Source organism: Lethenteron reissneri, chromosome 63 (genome assembly GCF_015708825.2).
Source record: "Lethenteron reissneri isolate LAM-NWPU_2019-01 chromosome 63, ASM1570882v1, whole genome shotgun sequence".
In the NCBI taxonomy this organism is placed as follows: domain Eukaryota; kingdom Metazoa; phylum Chordata; class Hyperoartia; order Petromyzontiformes; family Petromyzontidae; genus Lethenteron; species Lethenteron reissneri.
Genome location: NC_083841.1, coordinates 4093367 through 4117915, shown reverse-complemented (window position 1 = coordinate 4117915; position 24549 = coordinate 4093367). Strand labels below are relative to the sequence as shown.

The 24549-nt window shown below is 50.4% G+C and overlaps 1 protein-coding gene across 1 annotated transcript; it reads left to right on the top strand.

Moving 5' to 3' along the window:
- Nucleotides 1-2607: 2607 nt before the first annotated feature.
- Nucleotides 2608-18780, top strand: LOC133358814 (glutamate receptor ionotropic, NMDA 2A-like). Its single transcript, XM_061577261.1, has 5 exons — nucleotides 2608-3186; nucleotides 4284-4885; nucleotides 13202-13316; nucleotides 17545-17623; nucleotides 18656-18780. Exons 1-5 carry the CDS (start codon nucleotides 2608-2610, stop codon nucleotides 18778-18780), a joined length of 1500 nt encoding a protein of 499 aa, XP_061433245.1.
- The last annotated feature ends 5769 nt before the right edge of the window (nucleotides 18781-24549 follow it).

Below are 24549 nucleotides of genomic sequence, written 5' to 3'. Positions count from 1 at the left end.
ACGAGTGAGTGCGCGCGCGCGTGCGTGCGCGTGCGTGCGCGTGCGTGCGAGAGAGCAAAGCGAGATAGCATTAAAATCCCGACAGCGGCGTCGGGGACGCACGGCCCGACATCGCTCGCTCGCCGGCCCGCGTCCTTCACGTGCGCCCCCCCTCCACCTCCCGGGCCCAGCCCCCCACTCTGCCTTCTCTCTCTCTCCGCGCAGAAATCTCAACGCCGTGCGGCTCACGGCCCCCGGCGCGCCGAGGAGAGCGAGACGCGATGAGCGAGCGCGGCGCGGGTCGAGCAGGAGGAGGAGGAGGAGGCTCCGCTCGTTCATCCGGGACCGCACCGAGCGCACCGTGAAGAGGCCATTGACGAGGATCTGGAGTTCTGGCGCTTTTACAACGACGACGACGACGGTGATGATGATGATGACGGTGGTTGTGATGGCGGAGACGCTGGCGATCGTGGCGATGGAGAATGCGGCGGCGGTGGTGGTGGCGGCGGCGTTCGGCAGCTGAGCCATCACGGCTCCGATCTTTCGACTTCAGTCGGTGCAGCAACCGGCTTCGCCACTCCACCCTGACCCATCCCTCCTGCGGGAAACTTTGTCAGCCTTGTCAACCTCTCGCTCCGGCCGCGCGGCACCCACAACCAATCTCACCCCGGCACATGAGCCTTGAAGGACGTTGGAGGGGGCCACGCACGTGAGCCATGAGTCACGGCGGAACGCTCTGGGGACGTTGCGTCTCGACGCTCACTCGCCACCCGCCGGTCGAGTTCCAAGTTTGCCGGCGCGTGAAGAAGTTGACGTCGCCCGGAAGGGAACAATCGTCCCGGGGTGTTGCGTGAAGAGGGTCGGCGTGCGTTGTGTGTTGCTGTGTGTGTGTGTTGTTGTGTTGTGGGGAGCGGTGGCGCAGCGGTTAGCGCGCTGCGCTGTGAACCCCGGCGACCCGGGTTCGATGCCCCCGGCTCAAGGCCAACACCCAGTGACGATTGTCTGAACCGGTCCTGGGCCTCCCCTAGGTCGACTCAGCCTCAAATGAGTACCTGGTGCGGTGTGTAAACATCATTACTGGGGAGATAAAGGCGGTCGGGCGTGGTGCTGGCCACCCACCCCCTCGTGTTGCCGTGCCGGCCTTCGTAGGTGCTCGCTAACAGCACTTGCCCCAACAGTCTGTTAAGGCTTTACGGGGGATCTTTGTCTTTGTTGTGTGTGTGGGGGGGGGGGGGGGGGGTGCGAGCTAATCCGGCTGGCCCGGGACGATCGCGTGCCAAGCCAGGGGCCTTGTGCCCACCGCAATCCCCGTTCGTTCATTCGTTCGTTCGTTCATTCGTTCATTCGTTCGTTCGTTCGTTCGTTCATTCGTTCATTCGTTCGTTCGTTCATTCGTTCGTTCGCAGATTCCGGCAACGTTTGCCGCTCATCATCATCATCTTCTTGACTTAAAGCTTTCGTGACTGCAGGAATTCATATTCTTCGGGTCTTTCGGTAACGTGACTTTACCGAAAAACCCAAAGAATACATCATCATCATCGTCGTCATCGTCTTCATCATCATCACGGCCGTCGTTTGCTATCCGCAGCGCGTCTCCCGCACGACGCGTGGGCATCTTGGCCAAACGCTGCGTCTCCAGATCACTCACGCAAGCGGCAGAGAAGGCGGTCGCGGACCGAACCTCTCTGGGTCCGACGTACGGACAGACGGACAGGACAGACGTCCGTACGGCCGCCAGCCCGGCCGTAGACGGATCCGCTGGTCACGTGCGCCTTTGCCGAAGGATCTCCATCGACGCGCGGTTACCGAGACCGCGGCTCCCACAGCCGCCCCCCCCACCTCTCCACCCCCACGGGACCCCCCCCCCCACGTGACACGGCGGCCATGACGGGCCACGTGGCCCGGCGCGGTCACTCGGGGCCCGCGCCGCGACGCGCGAGGCCACGGAAGTAGCGGGTTCACCGCGGAGAACTCGTACCCTGGAGTGACCCCCCCCCCCCATCCCATACACATACCCCACACACCACCCCACACCACACACCCCACACACGCCACACACACCCCACCACACCCACCACTCCCCCAACACCCCCCCCACCACATCCACCACACCACACACCCTACACCCTCCACCACACCCCACATACCCCCCACACACCCCCACACACCCCTACCACACACCCTCCACACACCCCACCACACCCACCACTCCCCCTACACCCCCCCCACCACATCCACCACACCACACACCCCCCACCACACCCCACATACCCCCCCACACACCCCCACACACCCCCACCACACACCCTCCACACACCCCACCACACCCACCACTCCCCCTACACCCCCCACACACCCCACACCCCCCTACACCCCCCACACACCCCACACCACCCCCCCCACCACACCCCACACCCCCCCCCAGACGCCCCCACCACACCCAACACACACACCCCCCATACCCCCCCACCACACCCAACACACACACCCCCACACACACCACACCACACACACACCACACAAACACCCCCCCACCCACCACACACCCCACCGCGCACAAACCCCCCCCCCCCCCACAAATTCGGCGCGCGGCTGCTTCGCCGATCGACGATGATGCGCGGCTGAAGGATGACGAGCGAGGCGCAGCCATCGCTACGACGCCGCCGCCACCGCCGCCTCCACCGCCACCACCTCCACCACCTCCACCACCACCTCCACCACCTCCTCCTCGTGCTCCTCTTCCCCCGCCGCTCGCCGATCGCGATGCTCACGGCGGCCGTGGCCGCGTGGGCCGTGGCCGTGGCGACCCTCCCCGCCGCGGCCGAAGCTCGCGGAGCCCCTCGGCCTCACGGCGGCGGAAGAGGGAGCGGTTCCCGGCAGGGCTATCCGGTGCTCAACATCGCGGTGATCTACGCCGGTCGCTCTTCGCAGCTTCTCGACGTCAAGCACGTGCTGAGCGGCGGTCAGTTCCTCGACATGCCCATGGACGTGAACGTGGCGGTGACGCGCACGGTGAACGGAACGAATCCGCGGGACGTGATCATCCAGATCTGCGACGTGCTGTCGAGCGTGCGCCTACACGGCGTCGTTTTCGGTGATGAGACCGAGCGGGAGGCGCTCGCCCAGATCCTGGACTTTCTCTCGTCGCAGACGCTCATCCCGATCATCGGCATCAGAGGAGGTTCGGCCGTGGTCATGACTAAGAAGGTACGTTCTAGCAAAGGTTGTTGTTGGGTTTTTTACCCTTCTATCTGGCAACAGATAGAAGGGTAAAAAAAACAATTATCATATTTTTTCTGGAAAATGAGATTCCCATAGTGTAGATGCTTGCCCCGAGCTCTCATACTCTGATGGTGCATTGTCTTTGAGTTGTACGCCTTTTGGCGTCATCTGGTCCAACTCATGTGAGACTAGGCTCTAAGGAAAGCTGTCTCGGGTGTGGACCAATCAACTTCAAGGACAGTGCACACATTATCAGAGTTTTGTCTTTTGTTTGTATTATGACTGCAGGTATTGCGGTCTATGCAAACATGACTCCTTGTAAAAAGGTGTCAGTTTTGTTGCCAGATAGAAGTGTAAAAAACCAATTATCATATTTTTTCTGGAAAATGAGGTTCCCATAGTGTTGTTGTTGTGGTTGTTGTTGTTATATTCTTGGTTCTTTCGGTAAAGTCACGTAGAAGGGAGATAATACAATAATATAAATATAAAACAATAAAAATGCTCACGACGTTTCGACTGCAACGCAAGCAATCGTCATCAGGTGTGAAATCCACGGCAAGAAAATTTGAAAAAAGTGACGGTTTTTCCTGACTTCAGCACCAAGGACAGCAATTTGGCAGTTTGCCAGATAGACGAGTCCATCTATGTCACCGGTGTTGGTGGCCGTGAGCAGGAATTGAACTCGGCTCGCCAGGTTCGTAGCGCAGCATAGCGCTAACCGCTACACCACCGCTCCCCCCCCATCAACAACTGCCATTCGCCACTGAGTGGCGGTGACGTCACCACGACGCTTGTGCCAGGCTATGTGCACCTTGAGGCTACCACGTGAAGTGTCGAACGCCCGCTGGCAAGAGGTCACGGGGCAGACCCAGCAGGTGCCACGGGTCGACTGACTGAGATGACCTAGATGACTGGCTGATGCACCAACTGTGCCCCCGACTGTGCCAACTTGCTGTGCTTTAGCCATCCGGCGCTCTGCTCGTTGTTGTGAGCGTCGCTCCTCCGCCCTCCCACACACACGCACACACGTGACCTTCGCTCCGACACCCACCCCCCTCCCAACCCCCCCGCATCTTGGTCAGGAGGAAGAATCCATCTTCCTGCAGTTCGGTGCCACTGTCCAGCAGCAGTCGCGCGTCATCATGCGCATCATGGAGGAGTACGACTGGCACAGTTTCTCGGTGGTCACGTCGCACTACACGGGCTACCAGGACTTCATCTACCACCTGCACGTCACGGTGGAGAGCAGCTACGTCGGCTGGCACCTCGACCGCATCATCCCCCTCGATCTGCTCGACCGCGACAGCGACGACCAGATTAAGGCGAAGTTGCGCAGCATTCAGACCCAGGTGGTCGTCCTCTACTGCTCGATGGCCGAGGCGGAGTATTTGTTCCGCGTCGCCGAGACCGTGGGTCTCACCGGTTTCGGCTACGTGTGGATCGTGCCGGGCCTGCGTTGGTCCGAGTCGGAGCGACGGCCCCCGGGACACTTCCCGACGGGCATGGTGACGATCTCGTACGACGACGAGCGGCGAGGGCTCGCGCATCGCGCCATGGAAGGGGTGGCCGTCGTGGCCACGGCAGCCTTCAACATGTTCGTCGAGTTCGGCTTCATCCCCGAGTCGAAGCTCAACTGCAACAACACCAACGCCTTCAACAGTACCCTCTGGAGCACCTTCTACAGGTGCGTAGCGGTGGGGGGAGGGGGGGAGGGGGGAGTGGGAGGGGAACGGGGGGGGCGGTGGGAGGGGGCGATGGGGGGGGGAAGGTGGGAGGGGGTTGGGGGAGGGGGCGGTGGGAGGGAGGTTGTGAAAGGGGGGGGGGGAAGGTGGGAGTGGGTGGTGGGCGGGAGTTGGTGAAGGGGGGGGGGGGAATGGGAGAGGGTGGTTGGGGGGGGGGCGGTGGTGAGCGCGGTGGGAGGTGGGGGGGGGCGGTGGGAGAGAGTCGGTAGGAGGGGGTGGTGGGAGGTGGGGGCGGTGGGGGGGGCCGGTGGGGGGGGGGCGGTGGGAGGTGGGGGGGGAGCTATGGGAGAGAGTCGGTGGAGGGGGCGGTGGGAGGTGGGGGCGGTGGGGGGGGGGCGGTGGGAGGTGGAGGCGATGGGGGGGCGGTTGATGGAGATGGTGAGGAGGGGCGGTGAGAGGGGGTGGTGGGTGGGAGTTGGTGAAGGGGGGGTGGTTGGGGGGGGCGGTGGTGGGGCGTGGTGGGAGGTGGGGGGAGCGGTGGGAGAGAGTCGATTGAGGGTGCGGTGGGGAGCTGTGGGAGGGGGTCTGTGGGGGGGGGGGAGGTGTTGGGGGGGGGGCGTGTGGAGGGGCGGTGGGGGGGATTGTGGTGACAGCGGCAGCAGCATCGCACCTCCCTGAGTGACAGCTCGACAAAGTCTCCTACCGTGTGCACATTTAGCGCAGCAAAAAAAAGCCGATCTAAACCATCTACGTGCACGTTTCTAAATGTCGATGGGGTGGGTGGGGGGGGGAGAGAAACCCGGAGGACCACGGACAAGAGATCCTCCGTAGAAAAACGAAAACATTACCCGCACATTGCAATTGTTAATTTCTTCCCGCAGTCTTTAAGTCGGTTCATATTCTTAGGTTTTTTCCGGTAAAGTCACGTAGGTAAAACATTAAAAAGTAAAATAAAATACTCACCCCATGCCTCCGAAACGTCGTGATTTTTATTTTTTATTTTTTTATTTTATTTTACTTTTTAATGTTTTACCTACGTGACTTTACCGAAAAAACCTAAGAATATGAATCCTTGCGGTCACGAAAGCTTCAAATCTAGAATTTTTAAGTCGGCTTTCCTCGTCTGCGCTGATGAAATCAAGTTCCCGTGTCCACGGGCCCCATTCCATCGTAGCCTCGAATATGCCCGAACGGTAGCGCCATCGGACTGGGCTGGGATAATTATGAGGATGATGAGCATGATGAGTAGGAGGAGGAGTAAGGGGGGGGGGGTGGATGAAGGATTTATGAGCGGTGTCAAACTTCCAGGCGGTACGCTCACGATACAAAATAAATAAGTATAACCAGTAAAAACAAAGTTTTTCACTATAAATCCTTTATATGCGTGGCGGCTAGAGTCCTCTCGTCCTCTGGCTTGAGATGGCTGCCACCTATGGGTCAGATGATTGCATGGCACCATTAAGCAATTGGTAATTAAATCTAATATTTTTGTCCTAAAAAGTGTAAAATTTTGGAAAACATGTTTCACGAACATTAATTGTCACGCACGAGTCTGTGTGCAAAATGTCAGCTCGATTGGATCACGGGAAGTGGGTTAAAAAACGACCGAAAGATTTGCACGGTCGTAAGCAAGCAAGCGAACTTATTATAAAGGATTTAAAAATGAAATTAACTGCGGTCGATACTTGGCCGCAATGGCTCTTCGTCGTCCCGTACAACTTGAAGTTTGTTTCATTTCATCTTCTTGGTTCTTTCGGTAAAGTTACGTAGAATGAAAATAATAAAATAATAAAAATAAAACATAATAAAATAATTCTCACGACGTTTCGGCCACAACGCAAGCAGCCGTCCTTATGCTGCTTGCGTTGTGGCCGAAACGTCGTGAGAATTATTTTATTATGTTTTATTTTTATTATTTTATTATTTCCCTTCTACGTGACTTTACCGAAAGAACCAAGAAGATGAATCCCTGCAGTCACGAAAGCTTTAATTGAAATTTGTTTCATTTCGTCCACGGACGATGATGCTGATGGAGGTGCAGTTCAAGCAGTTTCCCTGGCTACTTTACACATTGGAGATCCGTTGTGCTGCGTAAAGAAAGTTCAAAGTTAATTGATTAGGTATAGCCCTGTGAGCCATTCGGCTCTTGAATCGGGTGCAACCGCAACAAACAAAAAACAAAAACAGGAACAATAAAACAAGTGACTATGTCAAACAGCTGCAAAGGACAAGATCGTAGAAACTCGTGGGCTGGGCTACGTGATCCAGAAGTTATCTGGTTCCAAACGCCGCCAGGAGCCAAACTCATGAAGTTAGAAGGGCTCCCAACATCGCCACTGCGGCAGCAGCCTCCTGTTCTTATGTCTGTGATTACCTTTGATGGCTGCACAAAGATAAAGATCCCCCCCACCCCCGTATAGCCTGAGTAGACTGTTGGGGCAAGTGCTGTTCGCGACGAGCACCTAACGAAGGCCGGCACGGCAACACTAAGATGATCGGTAGGCCGGCTCCTCACCCGGTACTCATTTGAGGCTGAGTCGACCTAGGGGAGGCCCAGGAGCGGCTCACACAATCGCCACTGGCGCCGGCCGCGAGCGGTGTCCGAACTCGGCGCGTCGAGTTCGTGTCACGTGCAAGAAAGTGCAGCACGCGAGCCGCTACACAACACGCGTGTGTGTGTGTGTCTGTGTGTGTGTCTGTGTGTGTGTGTTTGTGTGCGTGCGTGTGTGTCTGTGTGTGTGTCTGTGTGTGTGTGTCTGTGTGTGTGTCTGTGTGTGTGTGTCTGTGTGTGTGTGTGTCTGTGTGTGTCTGTGTGCGTGTGTCTGTGTGCGTGCGTGTGTCTGTGTGTGTCTGTGTGCGTGTGTCTGTGTGCGTGTGTCTGTGCGTGTGTCTGCGTGTGTGTGTCTGTGTGTATGTCTGTGTGCGTGTGTCTGTGTGTGTGTCTGTGTGCGTGTGTCTGTGTGCGTGTGTCTGTGTGTGTGTCTGTGTGTGTCTGTGTGTCTGTGTGTGTGTGTCTGTGTGCGTGTGTCTGTGTGTGTGTCTCTGTGTGTATGTGTGTCTTTGTGTGTGTCTGTGCGTGTGTCTGCGTGTGTGTGTCTGTGTGTGTGTCTGTGTGTATGTCTGTGTGCGTGTGTCTGTGTGTCTGTGTGTGTGCGTGTGTCTGTGTGCGTGTGTCTGTGTGTGTGTGTCTCTGTGTGTGTCTGTGTGTCTGTGTGTGTGTGTCTGTGTGCGTGTGTGTTTCTGTGTGTCTGTGTGTGTGTGTCTGTGTGCGTGTGTCTGTGTGCGTGTGTCTGTGTGTGTCTGTGTGCGTGTGTCTGTGTGTGTGTTTGTGTGCGTGTGTCTGTGTGTGTCTGTCTGTGTGTGTGTCTGTCTGTGTGTGTCTGTGTGTCTGTGTTTGTGTGTGTGCGTGTGTCTGTGTGCGTGTGTCTGTGTGTGTTTGTGTGTGTGTCTTTGTGTCTGTGTGTGTGTCTGTGTGTGTGTCTGTGTCTGTGTGCGTGTGTCTGTGTGCGTGCGTGTGTCTGTGTGCGTGTGTCTGTGTGTGCGTGCGTGTGTCTGTGTGCGTGTGTCTGTGTACGTGTGTCTGTGTGTGCGCGCGTGTGTCTGTGTGCGTGTGTCTGTGTACGTGTGTCTGTGTGCGTGTGTTTGTGTGCGTGTGTTTGTGTGCGTGTGTCTGTGTGTGTGTGTCTGTGTGCGTGTGTCTGTGTACGTGTGTCTGTGTGTGCGTGCGTGTGTCTGTGTGCGTGTGTCTGTGTACGTGTGTCTGTGTGCGTGTGTTTGTGTGCGTGTGTTTGTGTGTATATTAGTGGGGAGCGCTAGTGTAGTGGTTAGCGCTACGCTGCGCTACGAACCCAGCGATCCGGGTTCGATTCCCGCTCACGGCCAACACCAGTGACGATTATCTGAACCGGTCCTGGGCCTCCCCTAGGTCGACTCAGCCACAAACGAGTACCCTGGCGCGGTGTGTAGTAAACATCACCACTGGGGAGACAAAGGCGGCCGGGCGTGGTGCCTTCATATGTACTGCTCGCTTAACAGCACTTGCCCCTACAGTCTGTTGCAGGCTACAGGGTGGGTGGGGTGGGGGGTCTTTGTCTTGTTTTGCGTTATCTAACACTCGGCCGGTGTTTAACATTTCATTACAATTCAGGGCGCAACCGCCGGAGACGCCGGGGTTTGTGTTGACACACCGCCGCTAATGTGGCGTGTCCGCGTGGCCCTCTTTGTTATCGGGCCTTCATAATTTCCACGCTTCTTGGTGCCGCGAGAAAAAATGGGGGGTGGGTGGGGGGGTGGGAGAACGAATTTATTTCCGTATATATATTTTATATTTTTTTGGTGCGTGTGTGTTGTGTTGTTGTGTTACATCGCTCGCATGAAAGGCCGAAATGCCACGATTGCAAGTTTGTTACGCTACAGAAAGAGAGAGAGAAAATGATGTTTCGCTCGGAACTTTCACGGCGTTTCAAGGGCGCGCGGGCCGGGGGGTGGTGGGGGATGAGGGGGGGGGGCAGAGGTGGGGGTAGTGAGGAAAGAAGAACCATGCCTGCGCATGGGTTCTGAACAGTTTCTCCCGGTGTTCAATCAGGACGAGTCCCTTTGATCGCAACGCAATTTCGTACCAAAATCTCTTTTGTAATTGGATCGTCGCTGCGAGTGTCACGTGGGTGTGGGGGGGGGTTGGGGCTGCCCTCCAGTTACGGACGGACGGAACAGATGCGTTGCAAATCTTTAGTAGTTGCCCCGTGAACCGATGACCTTTGGGATTTGGAGCCCAGCGCGCCTGCTGACCGCTTTCACCGACTGTGGCGGCGTCGAGGAGATGTTGACTATCTCGTCTCGTATGCAGGAGGTCGTGGGTTCGATCCCAACTCTGACGATGCCTGTTGTATGTTTAGACTTAGCGTGTTTCTGTCTCATCATCATTACGGTGGCTAGATGTTGACTACATCACCTGGTATACAGGAGGTGGTGGGTTCGATCCCGACCCAGATGACGCCTGCTGCTGTATATTTGGAGTTTACGTGTCTCTCTATCATCATCATCACGATAGCTAGGAGATGTTGACTACATCACTTGGTATGCAGGAAGTCGTTGGTTCGATCCAAACTCTGACGACGCCTGTTGTATATTTGGAGTTTGCGTGTCTCTCATCATTATTACGGTGGCTAGGAGATATTAACTACCTCGCCTGGTATGCGGGAAGTCGTGGGTTCGATCCCGACCCTGATGCCTGCTGCTGTATATTTGGAATTTGCGTGTCTCTCATCATCATCACGCTGGCTAGGAGATGTTAACTACCTCGCCTGGTAGGCAGGAGGTCGTGGGTTCGATCCCGACCCTGATGCCTGCTGCTGTATATTTGGAGTTTGTGTGTCTCTCTCTCTCATCATCATCACGATAGCTAGGAGATGTTAACTACCTCGCCTGGTATGCAGGAGGTGGTGGGTTCGATCCCGACCCTGATGCCTGCTGCTGTATATTTGGAGTTTGTGTGTCTCTCTCTCTCATCATCATCACGCTGGCTAGGAGATGTTAACTACCTCGCCTGGTATGAAGGAGGTGGTGGGTTCGATCCCGACCCTGATGCCTGTTGCTGTATATTTGGAGTTAGTGTGCCTCTCTCTCATCATCATCACGATAGCTAGGAGATGTTAACTACCTCGCCTGGTATGCAGGGGTTCGTGGGTTCGATCCCGACCCAGACGACGCCTGCTGTGTATTTGGAGTTTGCGTGTCTCTCCCCCCCCCCCACCGTCCCACCGTGGTCGCGTCGATTTTTTCTCCGGGTCCTCTGGGTTTTCCCGAGTTCATTTGACTGCTGCTATGGATGCCCACGCGATGACTCTAAGCCCGCTTCGTTGAGCTATAATTTGTTTTGGCCGGAGTTGCTTCTGCAAAAAGAGCTGAGTCGCTCAGAGAGGCATTTAATTACACTGGTCAACAACAAAAAACATTTTTTTCTGGCCTGGACTTTTGCAGCTGTTTTAGACTAGTTTCAGGGTGCTGATTCCAAATCTGATTTGCTCTATCACATCTCATTTTTATGCTATCGGCATACCCCATTTTCATTGATTTTACCCGAAATTAACTCTGTCACTTATGATTGCAAGTTGTTGCGAGTCAGTGACTGCTTTAGTGTTAAAATACGGTGCTGTATTTTTAGAATAGTATGTTTATAATATAATTTTATGCAGATATCCACATTTATTTAATATTTTTCTTCTGCAGTTTTTTTATTGAAAATACAATATTTGGTATCTCAAAAACCTGATGTGATAGACAAAAACTGATACCAGATTTGGAATCAGCACCCCAAAATTACCTTAAAACCGTTGGAATACCTTATGCCAGAAAAAGTGTGTTGACCAGTGTTAGTCAAACAAACACAGTTTCGTTTAAAAATATAGTTTCGTTCAAATCGCTGTCTTCTTTGTATCTATTCTAGATTTGAAGTTTTTGTGACTGCAAGGATTCATATTCTTAGGTTTTTTTCGGTAAAGTCACGTAGGTAAAAAATTTAAATTAAAATTAATAAAAGTAAAATAAAATAAAAATCACGACGTTTCGATTGCAACACAAGCAATCATCGTCAGGTATAAATGAAATAGCAACAAAAAATTCTAACCAGAAAAACTATAGACAGACATATCAGCAGACTATAGACAGACATATCATCACCAAGATACATAGAGAGAGAGAGTGACACAGGTACAGAGAGGGAGATCGTCTCTGTGGAGTGGCATTCATATCGAGCCTCTCGTCTTTAATCGAATCGCAATCCCAAGAGGGCTCACTGCGGTACGTTCAATAGCGAAGGCGTAACGACTCTTACCGGAGATCTACATTTTCAGCGCTGCGTATTCCCAATGGACCTCTTTTGCCGGAGGAGAAAAAGACCCCCACCCCCCCCCACCTACAACTCACACCCACAGGGCCCTAATGCTAATGATGTCATCAAAGATAATGACCTTTTAATGCAGAGGAACCCACCGGCAGGTGTGAAAGGTCGAATCCACGCGTCACGAGATCGTGGGTTTAAGATAAACAACGATAAGTCACCGCGGAAGGCAGCGTCGTTGAGCTCCTCGTGTGATGAATATTGAGCGTGCGATTGATCGGTCGACTTTAAAAAAAAAAACCAAAAAAAATTCGCGGGACTAGATGGGCCGACGATATGTCTCCTTTGTATAGTGAACATTTATATCGCTCCGCGTCGCAAAAAAAAACACTATTCAAAGTAACGTCGATATAACAATAACATAATAATAAAACATGCTAGTCTTTAATTGTTCTATCTACATTTTTTTTATTTTGATTTAAAGCTTTCCTGGCTGCAGGGATTTATATTCTTGTTTTTTTTCGGTAAAGTCACGTAGAAGGGAAATAATAAAATAATATAAATATAAAACAATATTTGACTAATTTATTATTTTATTATTTTATTACTTTCCTTCTACGTGACTTTACCGAAAGAACCAATAATATTATTTTATTGTGATATCTACGTGACTTTACCGATTAGACCCAAAGAATATGAGTTCCTGCAGTCACTAAAGCTTTAAGTCAAGATTAATTCAAAGTAAACTAAATTATATTTACTATCAGCTATTTTATTTTATTTTGGCAGCTATGAAGCTCTTTTTCAAACCTGGCCACCACAAATGATAGCCACACTCTGTGTGTCTATGTTGAGTGTCTCTCTCTGTGTGTCTCTGTGTTGTCTCTCTCTGTGTGTCTATGTTGTGTGTGTCTCTCTCTTTGTGTCTCTGTGTGTGTGTCTCTCTCTGTGTCGCTGTGTGTGTCTCTCTGTGTGTCTCTCTCTGTGTGTCTATGTGTGTCTCTCTCTCTGCTTGTGTGTCTGTCTGTGTGTCTCCGTGTTGTCTCTCTCTGTGTGTCTATGTTGTGTGTGTGTCTCTCTCTCTCTGTGTGTCTCTGTGTGTGTCTCTGTGTGTGTCTCTCTCTGTGTCTCTGTATGTGTCTCTCTCTCTGTGTGTCTCTCTCTGTGTCTCTGTGTGTCTCTGTGTGTGTCTCTCCCTGTGTGTCTCTGTGTGTGTCTCTCTCTGCTTGTGTGTCTGTCTGTGTGTCTCCACGTCTGTGTTTTGTCTCTCTCTCTCAAATCTAGTTCTACCTGATAACGACTGCTTGTGTTGCAATCGAAACGTCGCATTCTATCATTTTTTTTTTCGGCGTGACTTTACCGAAAGTCCCAAAGAACACTCCCTCCGATAATTATTGCAGCAGCGGCTGCTTCCAGCGTCCGGCCTCAACAGCCCTGCATGGCGCTCATCGTCAAACTCTTCCGTCTGCCCTCTGCGTAGGTGCCTGCGGAATATCACGTGGAGAGGCAGAGACCTCTCCTTCAACAGCAACGGATACCTGGAGAAGCCGTCCATGACGGTGATGGCCCTCAACAACGAGCGCGTGTGGGAGAAGGTGAGAGCGAGCGAGCGAGCGTTTGTGATGGAACTTTCTTCGCACCGTACGTAACCAACCGTGCTTCGGCCGGAGCGGCGGTGTCACGTTCAGCGCCACGCTGCGCTACGAACCCGGCGACCCGAGTTCGATTCCCGCTCACGGACAACGCCGGTGACGATTATCTGAACCGGTCATTGGGCCTTCCCCTAGGTCGACTCGGCCTCAAATGGGTACTTAATGCGGGGTGTGTATTTATGGCACCTGGAAACGTCGTGATCTATTATTTTTCTACCTACGTGACTTTAACGAAAGACCCACATCGTATAAATGTAACGTTTGTACAGCCATACCTTGACTTTCGTCAACTTGATTTTCGTCGCTTTGCTCTCTAGGCCGTTTTCAAATTGTAACCACATTTCAAATTTCCTATTTCAAATTGTAACCACATTTCAAATTTCGTCCACGCGGCTTTTCTCTTTCGTCCGATTTCATCCACAAACTTACCACCAAGTTCGCGCCACGCGCCCCATTTTTCGTTCAGCCTTTGAATAGAAGTCGTTGAGTGAGCATCTCTTATAATTTGTGTTTATTCATATATTATTAATACTGTACTTTTTAAAATTTTATTTTCTACCTACGTGACTTTACCGAACGAACCAAAGAGGATGATTCCTGCAGTCACGAAAGCTTCAAATCCAGATTGAATCCTGTACTTATTTCTGCGATTATACTGTAAACAATTCACAGTTATTTTTGTGATAACAAGCTCTGCTTTTTGATTTAAAGCTTTCGTGACTGCAGGGATTCACATTCTTGGTTCTTTCGGTAAAGTCACGTAGAAGGGAAATAATAAAATAATATAAAACAATAAAAATTCTCAGGACGTTTCGACTGCAACGCAAGCAATCATCATCAGGTGTGAAATCCACAGCAAGAAAATTTGATGATGATTGCTTGTGTTGCAGTCGAAACGTCGTGAGAATTTTGATTGTTTTATATTATTTTATTATTTCCCTTCTACGTGACTTTACCGAAAGAACCAAGAATATAGAAGCTCTGCTTTGACATTCTTCCATTTTTGAAAATTCGTGTCGCTTCAAAAAGTAAAATAGTCTCCCACTTACATCATTAGGCCTCCTTTGCCAGTACCAAAATATAATAATATGAGTTTTTCCCCTTTTTTCTGGCAACAAAACTGAAACCTTTTTACAATTATTCATGTGGTGCATTAACCACAATACTTGCAGTCAAAATGCAAATAAAAAACAAACTCTGATAACACTGGTCAACACACTTTTTCTGGCATAAGGTATTCCAACGGTTTTAAGGTAATTTTGGGGTGCTGATTCCAAATCTGGCATCAGTTTTTGTCTATCACATCAGGTTTTTGAGATATCAAATATTCCATTTTCAATAAAAACTGCAGAAGAAAAATATTAAATAAATGTGGATATCTACATAAAATGATATTATAAACACACTAGCCTAAAAATACAGCACCATATTTTAACACTAAAGCAGTCACTGACTCGCAACAACTTGCAATCATAAGTGACGGAGTTAATTTTGGGTAAAATCAATGAAAATGGGGTATGCCGATAGCATAGAAATGTGATAGAGCAAATCTGAGATCAGATTTGGAATCAGCACCCTGAAATTAGTCTAAAACAGCTGCAAAAGTCCAGGCCAGAATATTTTTTTTTGTTGACCGGTGTAATATATGCATTTTCCTTGAAACTGATTGGTCCACACCAAGGAACGGCTTTCTTTTGGGCCTCGACCCAATTGGGGATCGACCAGAGGACGCCAAAAGGCGCACAGCTCAACGACAATGCCACCATCAAAGTAATGAGGGCTCGGGGTGAGCATCTACATCATTATTGCACTTTGACTGCAAGTATTGTGGTTAATGCAGACATGAATCCTTGTAAAACGGTTCCAGTTTTGTTGCCAGAAAAAAGGGAAAACCCCTCTTATTAGTCTCCCACTTGTTCGCCATCAGGAGCCCGCAGGCAGCACATTTCTTGTGGTTATTATTGCAAATTCTCCGAAGTGTTAACATTATTTTGAAGCACCCCCCCCCCCGTCTCCGTATTTTCCCTTAGCCAATCGCTGTCCTTTGCCTTCTAACGGATTCCCAATCGTCGCCTCTGGGTTCCGCTCTGTGCCCTGCCCATTCTCGTTCACACCTTATCATCCAATCACTTTAAAAGCCCTGTCTCCTGACCAATCCCTGTGGAGGCCTCTTTCCACCAATCAGAGAACCTGTTGTATCACGTAGGCTTTCGCGACCAATATCATCCATAATAGAGTGTTTTTTGGGTTAGATCGTCGTACTCAGATTGTAAATGTTGTGGCTTGGCTCTCCAACACACTGGTGTGTTGTACTAGTATACTGTACTATACACTACATTATACACTACACTATAGACTACACTATACACTACACTATACACTACTGTACAATACACTATATACTACACTACTATACACTACACTACTATACACTACACTACTATACACTACTATACACTACACTACTATACACTACACTTTACACTACACTATACACTACTATACAATACACTATACACTACACTACTATACACTACACAACTATACACTACACTATACATCATCATCATCATGGCTTGGCTTCGCGAACGAAGATCTAGGAAGGACATCCACGTCTTCTGCAGGCACGCTGGTGGCTGAAGAGGCCTATGCGGGACAGGCAGGTCCTGCCACAACAGCTGCAAGTGAAGGTCTCATCTGGGATGGGTGCTGAGGGATCACGGTTCTTCCTCCTTCTCCTTTTGTCCTCCATACGGGCCCTGCGGGTATCTTCGAAGAAGGAGGTGGCCTGGTGGACTGTGTGCCGCCAGGAGTTGCGATCAGCTGCTTGTGTTGCCCACTGACGGTGATCGATGCAGCAAGCAGTGAGGGACTTCTTCAGGGAGTCTTTGTATCGCTTTCGTGGTGCCCCTATGTCGCGATGGCCAGAGGACAGTTCCCCATACAGCACAATCTTAGGCAAGCGGTGGTTCTCCATCCTGGCGATGTGCCCTGCCCAACGAAGCTGTGTCTTGAGGACCATGGCCTCGATGCTGATGACCTTCGCTGACTTGAGGACTTCAGTGTTGGCGACGAAGTCACTCCAGTGAATATTGAAGATTGTGCGGAGGCAGCGCTGATGGAAACGCTCGAGGAGACTCAGGTGACGACGGTACGTGACCCATGACTCAGCGCCATACAGGAGAGTGGTTAGCACAACAGCTTTGTAGACGTTCACCTTTGTGGCTCTTTTAAGGTTTCTGTTGTTCCAGACACGTTTGTATAGTCTGCCAAATGCACTGTTTGCCTTGGCCAGCCTGTTGTCGACTTCGTTGTCGATCTTGGCATCAGACGAGATGACGCACCCCAAGTAGCTGAACTGGTGGACAGCTTTCAGTTCTGTTTGTTCAATGAAGATGCTTGGTGGATGGTGCTCCTCCTGGGGTGCGGACTGATGAAGAACTTCAGTCTTCCTCAGGCTGACTTCAAGGCCGAAGATCTGAGCTGTTTTCGCGAAACAGGACGTAATTCGCTGCATAGCTGCCTCTGTATGAGCAAGGAGGGCGGCATCGTCAGCAAAAAGCAGCTCCCTGATCAGTTGCTCCATGGTCTTTGTGTGGGCCTGCAAACGCCTCAGGTTGAACACGCTCCCGTCGAGACGAAAACGGATGTATATGCCATCAGCGTCGTCGAGGTCCTCTGTGACCTGCTGGAGCATCATGCTGAACAAAATGGTGAACAGCGTGGGAGCAAGAACACAGCCCTGTTTCACGCCGTTTGCAATAGGGAAGGGCTGCGAGAGATTGTTGCTATGTCTGACTTGTCCAAGCTGGTCTTCATGAAGCTGGACGATCATGGTGAGGAACTTCGGTGGGCAGCCTAGCTTGTCCAGGATTTTCCAAAGTCCCTGCCTGCTCACGGTGTCAAACGCTTTTGTCAGGTCCACAAAGGTGACGTACAGTGCTTTGTTTTGCTCCCGGCACTTTTCCTGAATCTGCCTCAGGACAAACACCATGTCTGTGGTTCCCCGGTTGGCTCTAAAGCCACACTGGGTCTCTGGGAGGTGATCTTCAGCTATTGCGGGTACCAGTCTATTCAGCAGTACTCTTGCGAGGATTTTGCCGGCGACGGACAGAAGTGTTATGCCACGATAATTGGAACAGTCTGATTTCTCCCCTTTGTTCTTGTACAGGGTGATGATGACTGCATCTTTGAGATCTTGAGGGAGTTTACCCTGCTCCCAGCAGCAGACGAAGAATTCATGGAGTTTGGTGTGCAATGCTGGGCCTCCGTTCTTCCATACTTCAGGAGGGATGCCATCGACTCCTGCAGCTTTACCACTCTTCAGCTGTTTAATGGCTTCCTCAGTCTCTTGTAATGTTGGTGCCACATCCAGTTCGGTTTTCACTGGTTGTTGTGGGATGCGGTCAATCGCTGGTTCTTGGACTGAGCGGCTAGCATTGAAGAGCGTGTAGAAGTGCTCAGACCAGCGGTTCAGGATTGAGTCCTTTTCAGTGAGCAGTTTGTTCCCGTCTGCACTCCGCAGGGGGCTCAGGATTTGGTACGAGGGGCCATATACCGCTTTTAGGGCTTCGTAGAATCCCCTGTAGTCGCCAGTATCAGCGCAAACCTGAGTTTTTACTGCGAGGTTGGTCCACCACTCGTTCTGAATCTCTCGAAGCTTGCGCTGGATGGTGCTGCATTCCAGGCGGAAGGCTGCTTTTTTGTGCGGGCAGGATGGTCGGGCCAGGTGGGCCTGGTGTGCTGATCTCTTCTTTGACAGCAGCTCCTGGACTTCTAAGTTGTTCTCATCGAACCAATCTCTGTTTTTCTTCGTGGAGAATCCGAGGGTATCTTCAGATGTTTGCAGAACAACAGTTTTGATGCGGTCCCACAGCACTTCAGGAATCGGAGGCGAGTCTCCTAGGCAGCTCGGTTCCTCTAGCCTAGATCGTAGGCTTTTCTGGAAAGCTGCTTTGACCACGGCAGACTGAAGGCTGCAGACTTTGAGCTTCTTCCTCGGGGCGCCACCGTTTCTTGGTCTGGGTTTAAAGTGAAAGCTGAGTTTGCAGCGGACAAGACGGTGGTCTGTGTGACACTCGGCGCTGGGCATTACCCTGGTGTGAAAGACATCTTTTAGGTCACGCTGGCGCACAAGGATGTAGTCTATGAGATGCCAATGTTTTGACCGAGGGTGCATCCAGGTTGTTTTCAGACTGTCTTTCTGCTGGAAGATGGTGTTGGTAATGGAAAGCTGCTGTTCCGCACAGAGTTCAAGTAACAAGCGTCCATTGTCGTTGCAGCTGCCCACACCGTGCCTTCCAAGTACGCCTTTCCAGGTTTCCGAGTCTCTGCCCACTCTGGCGTTGAAGTCGCCAAGGATGACAATCTTGTCGTCAGCTGGGATATCCTGCAGAAGGCTGCGTAGGTCGGAGTAAAACTTGTCTTTATCAGCGGGATCTGCCTGGAGAGTTGGAGCGTACACACTGAGCAGCGTTGCGTGTTGCTGGTCACGAAGTGGTAGACGCATTGAGATGATGCGGTCAGAGTGACCAGTTGGCAGGCTTGCAAGCTTGGTAGCGATAGAGTCCCTGATCATGAAGCCGACACCTGAACGGCGTCTCTCTGTCGCTGGTTTGCCTGACCAGTAGAGAGTGTAACCTGCGCCATGCTCCCTCAGACTCCCTTCCACTACACTATACACTACACTATACACTACACTATACACTACTATACAATACACTATACACTACTATACACTACATAACTATACACTACACTACTATACACTACACTACTATACACTACACTATACACTACACTACACTACTATACACTACACTATACACTACACTACTATACAATACACTATACACTACACTACTATACACTACACTACTATACACTACACTATACACTACACTATACACTACACTACTATACAATACACTATACACTACACAACTATACACTACACTACTGTACACTACACTACTATACACTATACACTACACTACTATACACTACACTACTATACACTACACTATACACTACACTACTATACACTACACAACTATACACTACACAACTATACACTACACTGCTATACACTATATTACTATACAATACACAACTCTACACTACACTATACACTACACTATACACTACTGCTGTACTCGTGACGAATTGGCCACGTTCTGTTTACGTGACAACCATCACTAGTTGGCCGTGTCAGCTGGCGGCGGGTTTTAACAACACATTTATATATTTACACGATCTAATCCCCCCCCGCAAAAAAAACCTCTATGACCCTGGTATATTTTTGAATAGCCGTTGGGCTGCACGCTGGCTGGGTGTCATTTTCAGTCATTGCATCCTGCACCGTGCACGCTACGAATGAAAGCCTCTCCACGTGCCGTTGTGCTTTTTTGTTCCAGGTGGCTTTTGCTGTTGCCACTTCTAAATGCCACCGTCTGGGATTCAGCAAAGCGTGCCGAAATGTATACGCAGCGAGTGAGGAAGCCGAACTTTAAAAATAATATCATTGTTACATTTCGATTTAAAGCTTTCGCGACTGCAGGGATTCATCTTCTTGGTTCTTTCGGTAAAGTCATCACGTAGAAGGGAAATAATAAAATAATAAAAATAAAACATAATAAAATACAATTCTCACGACGTTTCGGGCCACAACTCATTCAGACGCTGTCTTTCCGGCAGACCTGTTCTTCACCTGAGGACGGCTGCTTGCGTTGTGGCCAAAACGTCATGAGAATTATTTTATTATGTTTTATTTTTATTATTTTATTATTTCCCTTCTACGTGACTTTACCGAAAGTACCAAGAAGATGAATATCATTGTTATTTATTTTTAGTCTAGGATTCCACATTATACTCGCAGAGGCATTGACATTACCCGCTGGCTTTTCTTCTCGCGAGAGGAGCAGATTAGGGGAGATATGCGTCTGATGATATCTGCGGAAGGCAGCGATAATGAATGTGCTCCCGCAATTCCACCCATCCGCTGTTCTCACAGACTGAACTCCGGGGCCTAGATGCAACCCCTTATACACAATGAGGTGTGTGGTGTGTGTTGTGTCTATGCGCAAGCTTTGTGTGGTTTGTGTGTGCGTGTGTGTGCAGCAAGCTGGCACGGGAGAGACGTTAATTTCCTTCCCTGGTATACAGGAGGTTGTGGGTTCGATCCCAACCCTGACGCCTGTTTATTTGGTGTTTGCACGTTCTCCCCGTGGTCGTGTGAATTGTCTCTGGGCCCAGCAGCGGTCTTCCCCTCCACATTTCGAAACGTGCGCTTAGAGCAGCGGTCGGGAACCTATGGCTCGCGAGCCATATATGGCTCTTCCGGTGACGGCATATGGCTCCCAGACAATTTTGAGTTTAAAAAAATAATAATAAAAAAATAAAATCAGTTTGGAACTGATTTTAAAATACTTGTGATATTGCTTAATAATACTGTGTCATTTTAAAGTAAACAGAAATTAGTTTTGAAGATAAAATTTCTCGGGTCACGGGTCCCGTGACCAAAAGTCGCATTAAAAGTAAGACATTTAATTTATTACACGTTAAAAATACTATATGGCTGTCAATGAAATATATTTAGAAATATTTGGCTTTTATGGCTCTCCCAGTCAAAAATGTTCCCGACCCCTGGGTTAGAGTATTGGGCTGCGATGAATTTCCACGTGATAATAAAAATAATAGTTCAATTTGTAACGCGCGCAAATTTGCAGACGTAGTGGCCGCAACTCAGAGGCGCGGAGCCAAGCTCAGAGTCGCTCGAAAGCACGTGGTTTGTAGAGGTGAGTTAGTAAGTGTCTCTTGAAGGAGGCGAATGAGGTGTGATGCTGCGAATGTGCAGAGGGATGATATCGTTCCAGACTGTTGGGGCTGCCACCGAGAAGCGGTGCATAGACACGATGACCATCCTGGATCTTGGTATCAAGAGGAGGTCGTGAGTCGCGCTGCGCAGGCATCTGCCGTGTGCTGCGCTGCAAGTTGTCAATAATGAAGAGAGGTACGGCGGGCAGGCAGATATGAAGGCGTTGTGGCAGAGGCAGGCGGTCTTGTATGTGACCCTACTGGCGATGGGGAGCCAGTTGAGAGCGCGGAGACAGGCGAGTGAGTCGAGACGGGGTTGAGTGTGGGCAATGACGACGCGTGCCAGCAGGTTGTTTTGTAGTCTTTGAAGTTTCTTTAGATTGCCAGCGGAGGTCCGGACTACATTTAGAAACGTGCGCTTAGAGCAGGGGTCGAGAACCTTTTTGACTGGGAGAGCCATAAAAGCCAAATATTTCTAAATATATTTCATTGAGAGCCGTATAGTATTTTTAACGTATAATAAATTAAATACGTCTTACTTTTAATGCGACTTCTGGTGCTGCGTAGTTTTGCTGATGGCCTTGTAGTCTGGTTCATACGTGGTGAGGTTGAGCTTCGTGCAGGCGTGACCCGTGACCCGTGAAATTTATCTTCAAAACTAATTTCTGTTTACTTTTAAATGACACAGTATTATTAAGCAATATCACAAGTATTTTAAAATCAGTTCCAAACTGATTTTTTTTATTTTTTTTTAACTCAAAATTGCCTGGGAGCCATATGCCGTCAGCGGAAGAGCCATATATGGCTCTGTGTGTGTCTCTCTCTGTGTCTCTGTGTGTGTCTCTCTCTGTGTGTCTCTGTGTGTGTCTCTCTCTGTGTGTCTATGTTGTGTGTCTCTCTCTGTGTGTTTATGTTGTGTCTCTTTGTGTATCTCTGTGTTGTCTATCTGCTTGTGTGTCTCTCTCTCTGTGTTGTCTCTATCTGCTTGTGTGTCTCTCTCTGTGTGTCTATGTTGTGTCTCTTTGTGTGTGCCTCTCTCTGTGTGTCTCTGTGTGTGTCTCTCTCTGTGTGTCTCTGTGTGTCTCTGTGTGTGTCTCTCTCTGTGTGTCTATGTTTTGTGTCTCTCTCTGTGTGTCTCTGTGTGTGTCTCTCTCTGTGTGTCTATGTTGGGTGTCTCTCTCTATGTGTCTATGTTGTGTGTCTCTGTGTGTGTCTATGTTGTGTGTCTCTCTCTGTGTGTCTCTGTGTGAGTCTCTCTCTGTGTGTCTCTGTGTGTGTCTCTCTCTGTGTGTCTCTGTGTGTGTCTCTCTCTGTGTGTCTCTGTGTGTGTCTCTCTCTGTGTGTCTCTGTGTGTGTCTCTCTCTGTGTCTCTGTGTGTGTCTCTCTCTGTGTCTCTGTGTGTCTCTCTCTGTGTGTCTCTGTGTGCGTCTCTGTGTGTCTCTCTCTGTGTGTCTCTGTGTGTGTCTCTCTCTGTGTCTCTGTGTGTGTCTCTCTCTGTGTCTCTGTGTGTGTCTCTCTCTGTGTCTCTGTGTGTGTCTCTCTCTGTGTGTCTCTGTGTATGTCTCTCTCTGTGTCTCTGTGTGTCTCTCTCTGTGTGTGTCTCTGTGTGTGTCTCTCTCTGTGTGTCTCTGTGTGTGTCTCTCTCTGTGTGTCTATGTTGTGTGTCTCTCTCTCTGTGTCTCTGTGTGTGTCTCTCTCTGTGTGTCTCTGTGTGTGTCTCTCTCTGTGTCTCTGTGTGTGTCTCTCTCTGTGTGTCTCTGTGTGTGTCTCTCTCTGTGTCTCTGTGTGTGTCTTTCTCTGTGTGTCTCTGTGTGTCTCTCTCTGTGTGTCTCTGTGTGTGTCTTTCTCTGTGTGTCTCTGTGTGTCTCTCTCTGTGTGTCTCTGTGTGCGTCTCTGTGTGTGTCTCTCTCTGTGTCTATGTTTGTGTGTCTCGATGTGTGACGAGGGGGGTGGGTTGAGAAATATGAAGTCACATCAAAATGCACAACTTTAATTAAATATAGACAAGATGTTCTACTGAATTACATAGACTTTATGATACATGTTTTCTCCTACAACATCAGAGTGCAGCGCCACATTAAATACGCACTACAATGACAATAGTTTAAAGCGATATGAAGCATGTTTAATTTTTTTTGGGGGGGGGGGGGGCAGAGCTTTGTGACGTCATATTTTAGGGGAGGGGGTCTGACGTGGGGGGGGGGCAAAATCGCGTGACGTCATTTATGGACGGCCCCCCAAGGCTACACGGGGTATCTTTGCATTTGGCACAAGGATATTCTTCCCTTGTAGGCTTCAAAGAACGCTGGGCGAAGTGCATGTTAGCGAGCACCTTTGCATCCCTCGCACTGATGTTTACTACGCATCGCAGCTGGATAGAACGTTACTCATTTAAGACGGAGGGCAGCCTTGCCCGTCTGCTTGTCTGCGCTCTGCGTGCGCGCGTTCCGATAATTACATCCGCACGCGTCTCTAATTAATCCTCGGCTGGTTCCGTGCACACGCACGACCACACACACGCACACACGCACTAACACACGCACGAACACACACACACGCGCGCACACACACGCACGCACGAACACACACGCACTAACACACACACGCGAACACACACACACACGAACACACACACACACGAACACACGCACGAACACACACGCACGCACGCACGAACACACACACACACACACGAACACACACGCACGCACGCACTGACACACGCACGAACACACGCGCACACACACACGCACGAACACACACGCACTAACACACACACGCGAACACACACACGCGCACGAACATACACGCACGAACACACGGACACACACGAACACACACACAAGAACACACACGCACGAACACACACACGCGCACTAACACACACGAACACACACACACGAACACACACACGAACACACACACACACGCACTAACACACACACGCACGCACACGAGCACACACGAACACACACGCACGAACACACACACACGAACACACACACACGCACTGACACACACGCACTGACACACACACGAACACACACACGCACGCACACACAAAGACAAAGATCCCCCGTATGGCCTTAACAGATTGTAGAGGCAAGTGCTATTAGAGAGCACCTATGAAGGCCGCAACTGCACACGAGGGGGTGGGTGGCCAGCACCACGCCCGACCGCCTTTGTCTCCCTAGTGGCGATGTTTACACACCGCACCAGGTACACATTTGAGGCTGAGTCGACCTAGGTGAGGCCCAGGACCGGTTCAGATAATCGTCACTGGTGTTTGCCGTGAGCGAAATCAAACCCGTGTCGCCCGGTTCGTAGTGCAGCGCGCTAACCGGTCCACCACGGCTCCCCA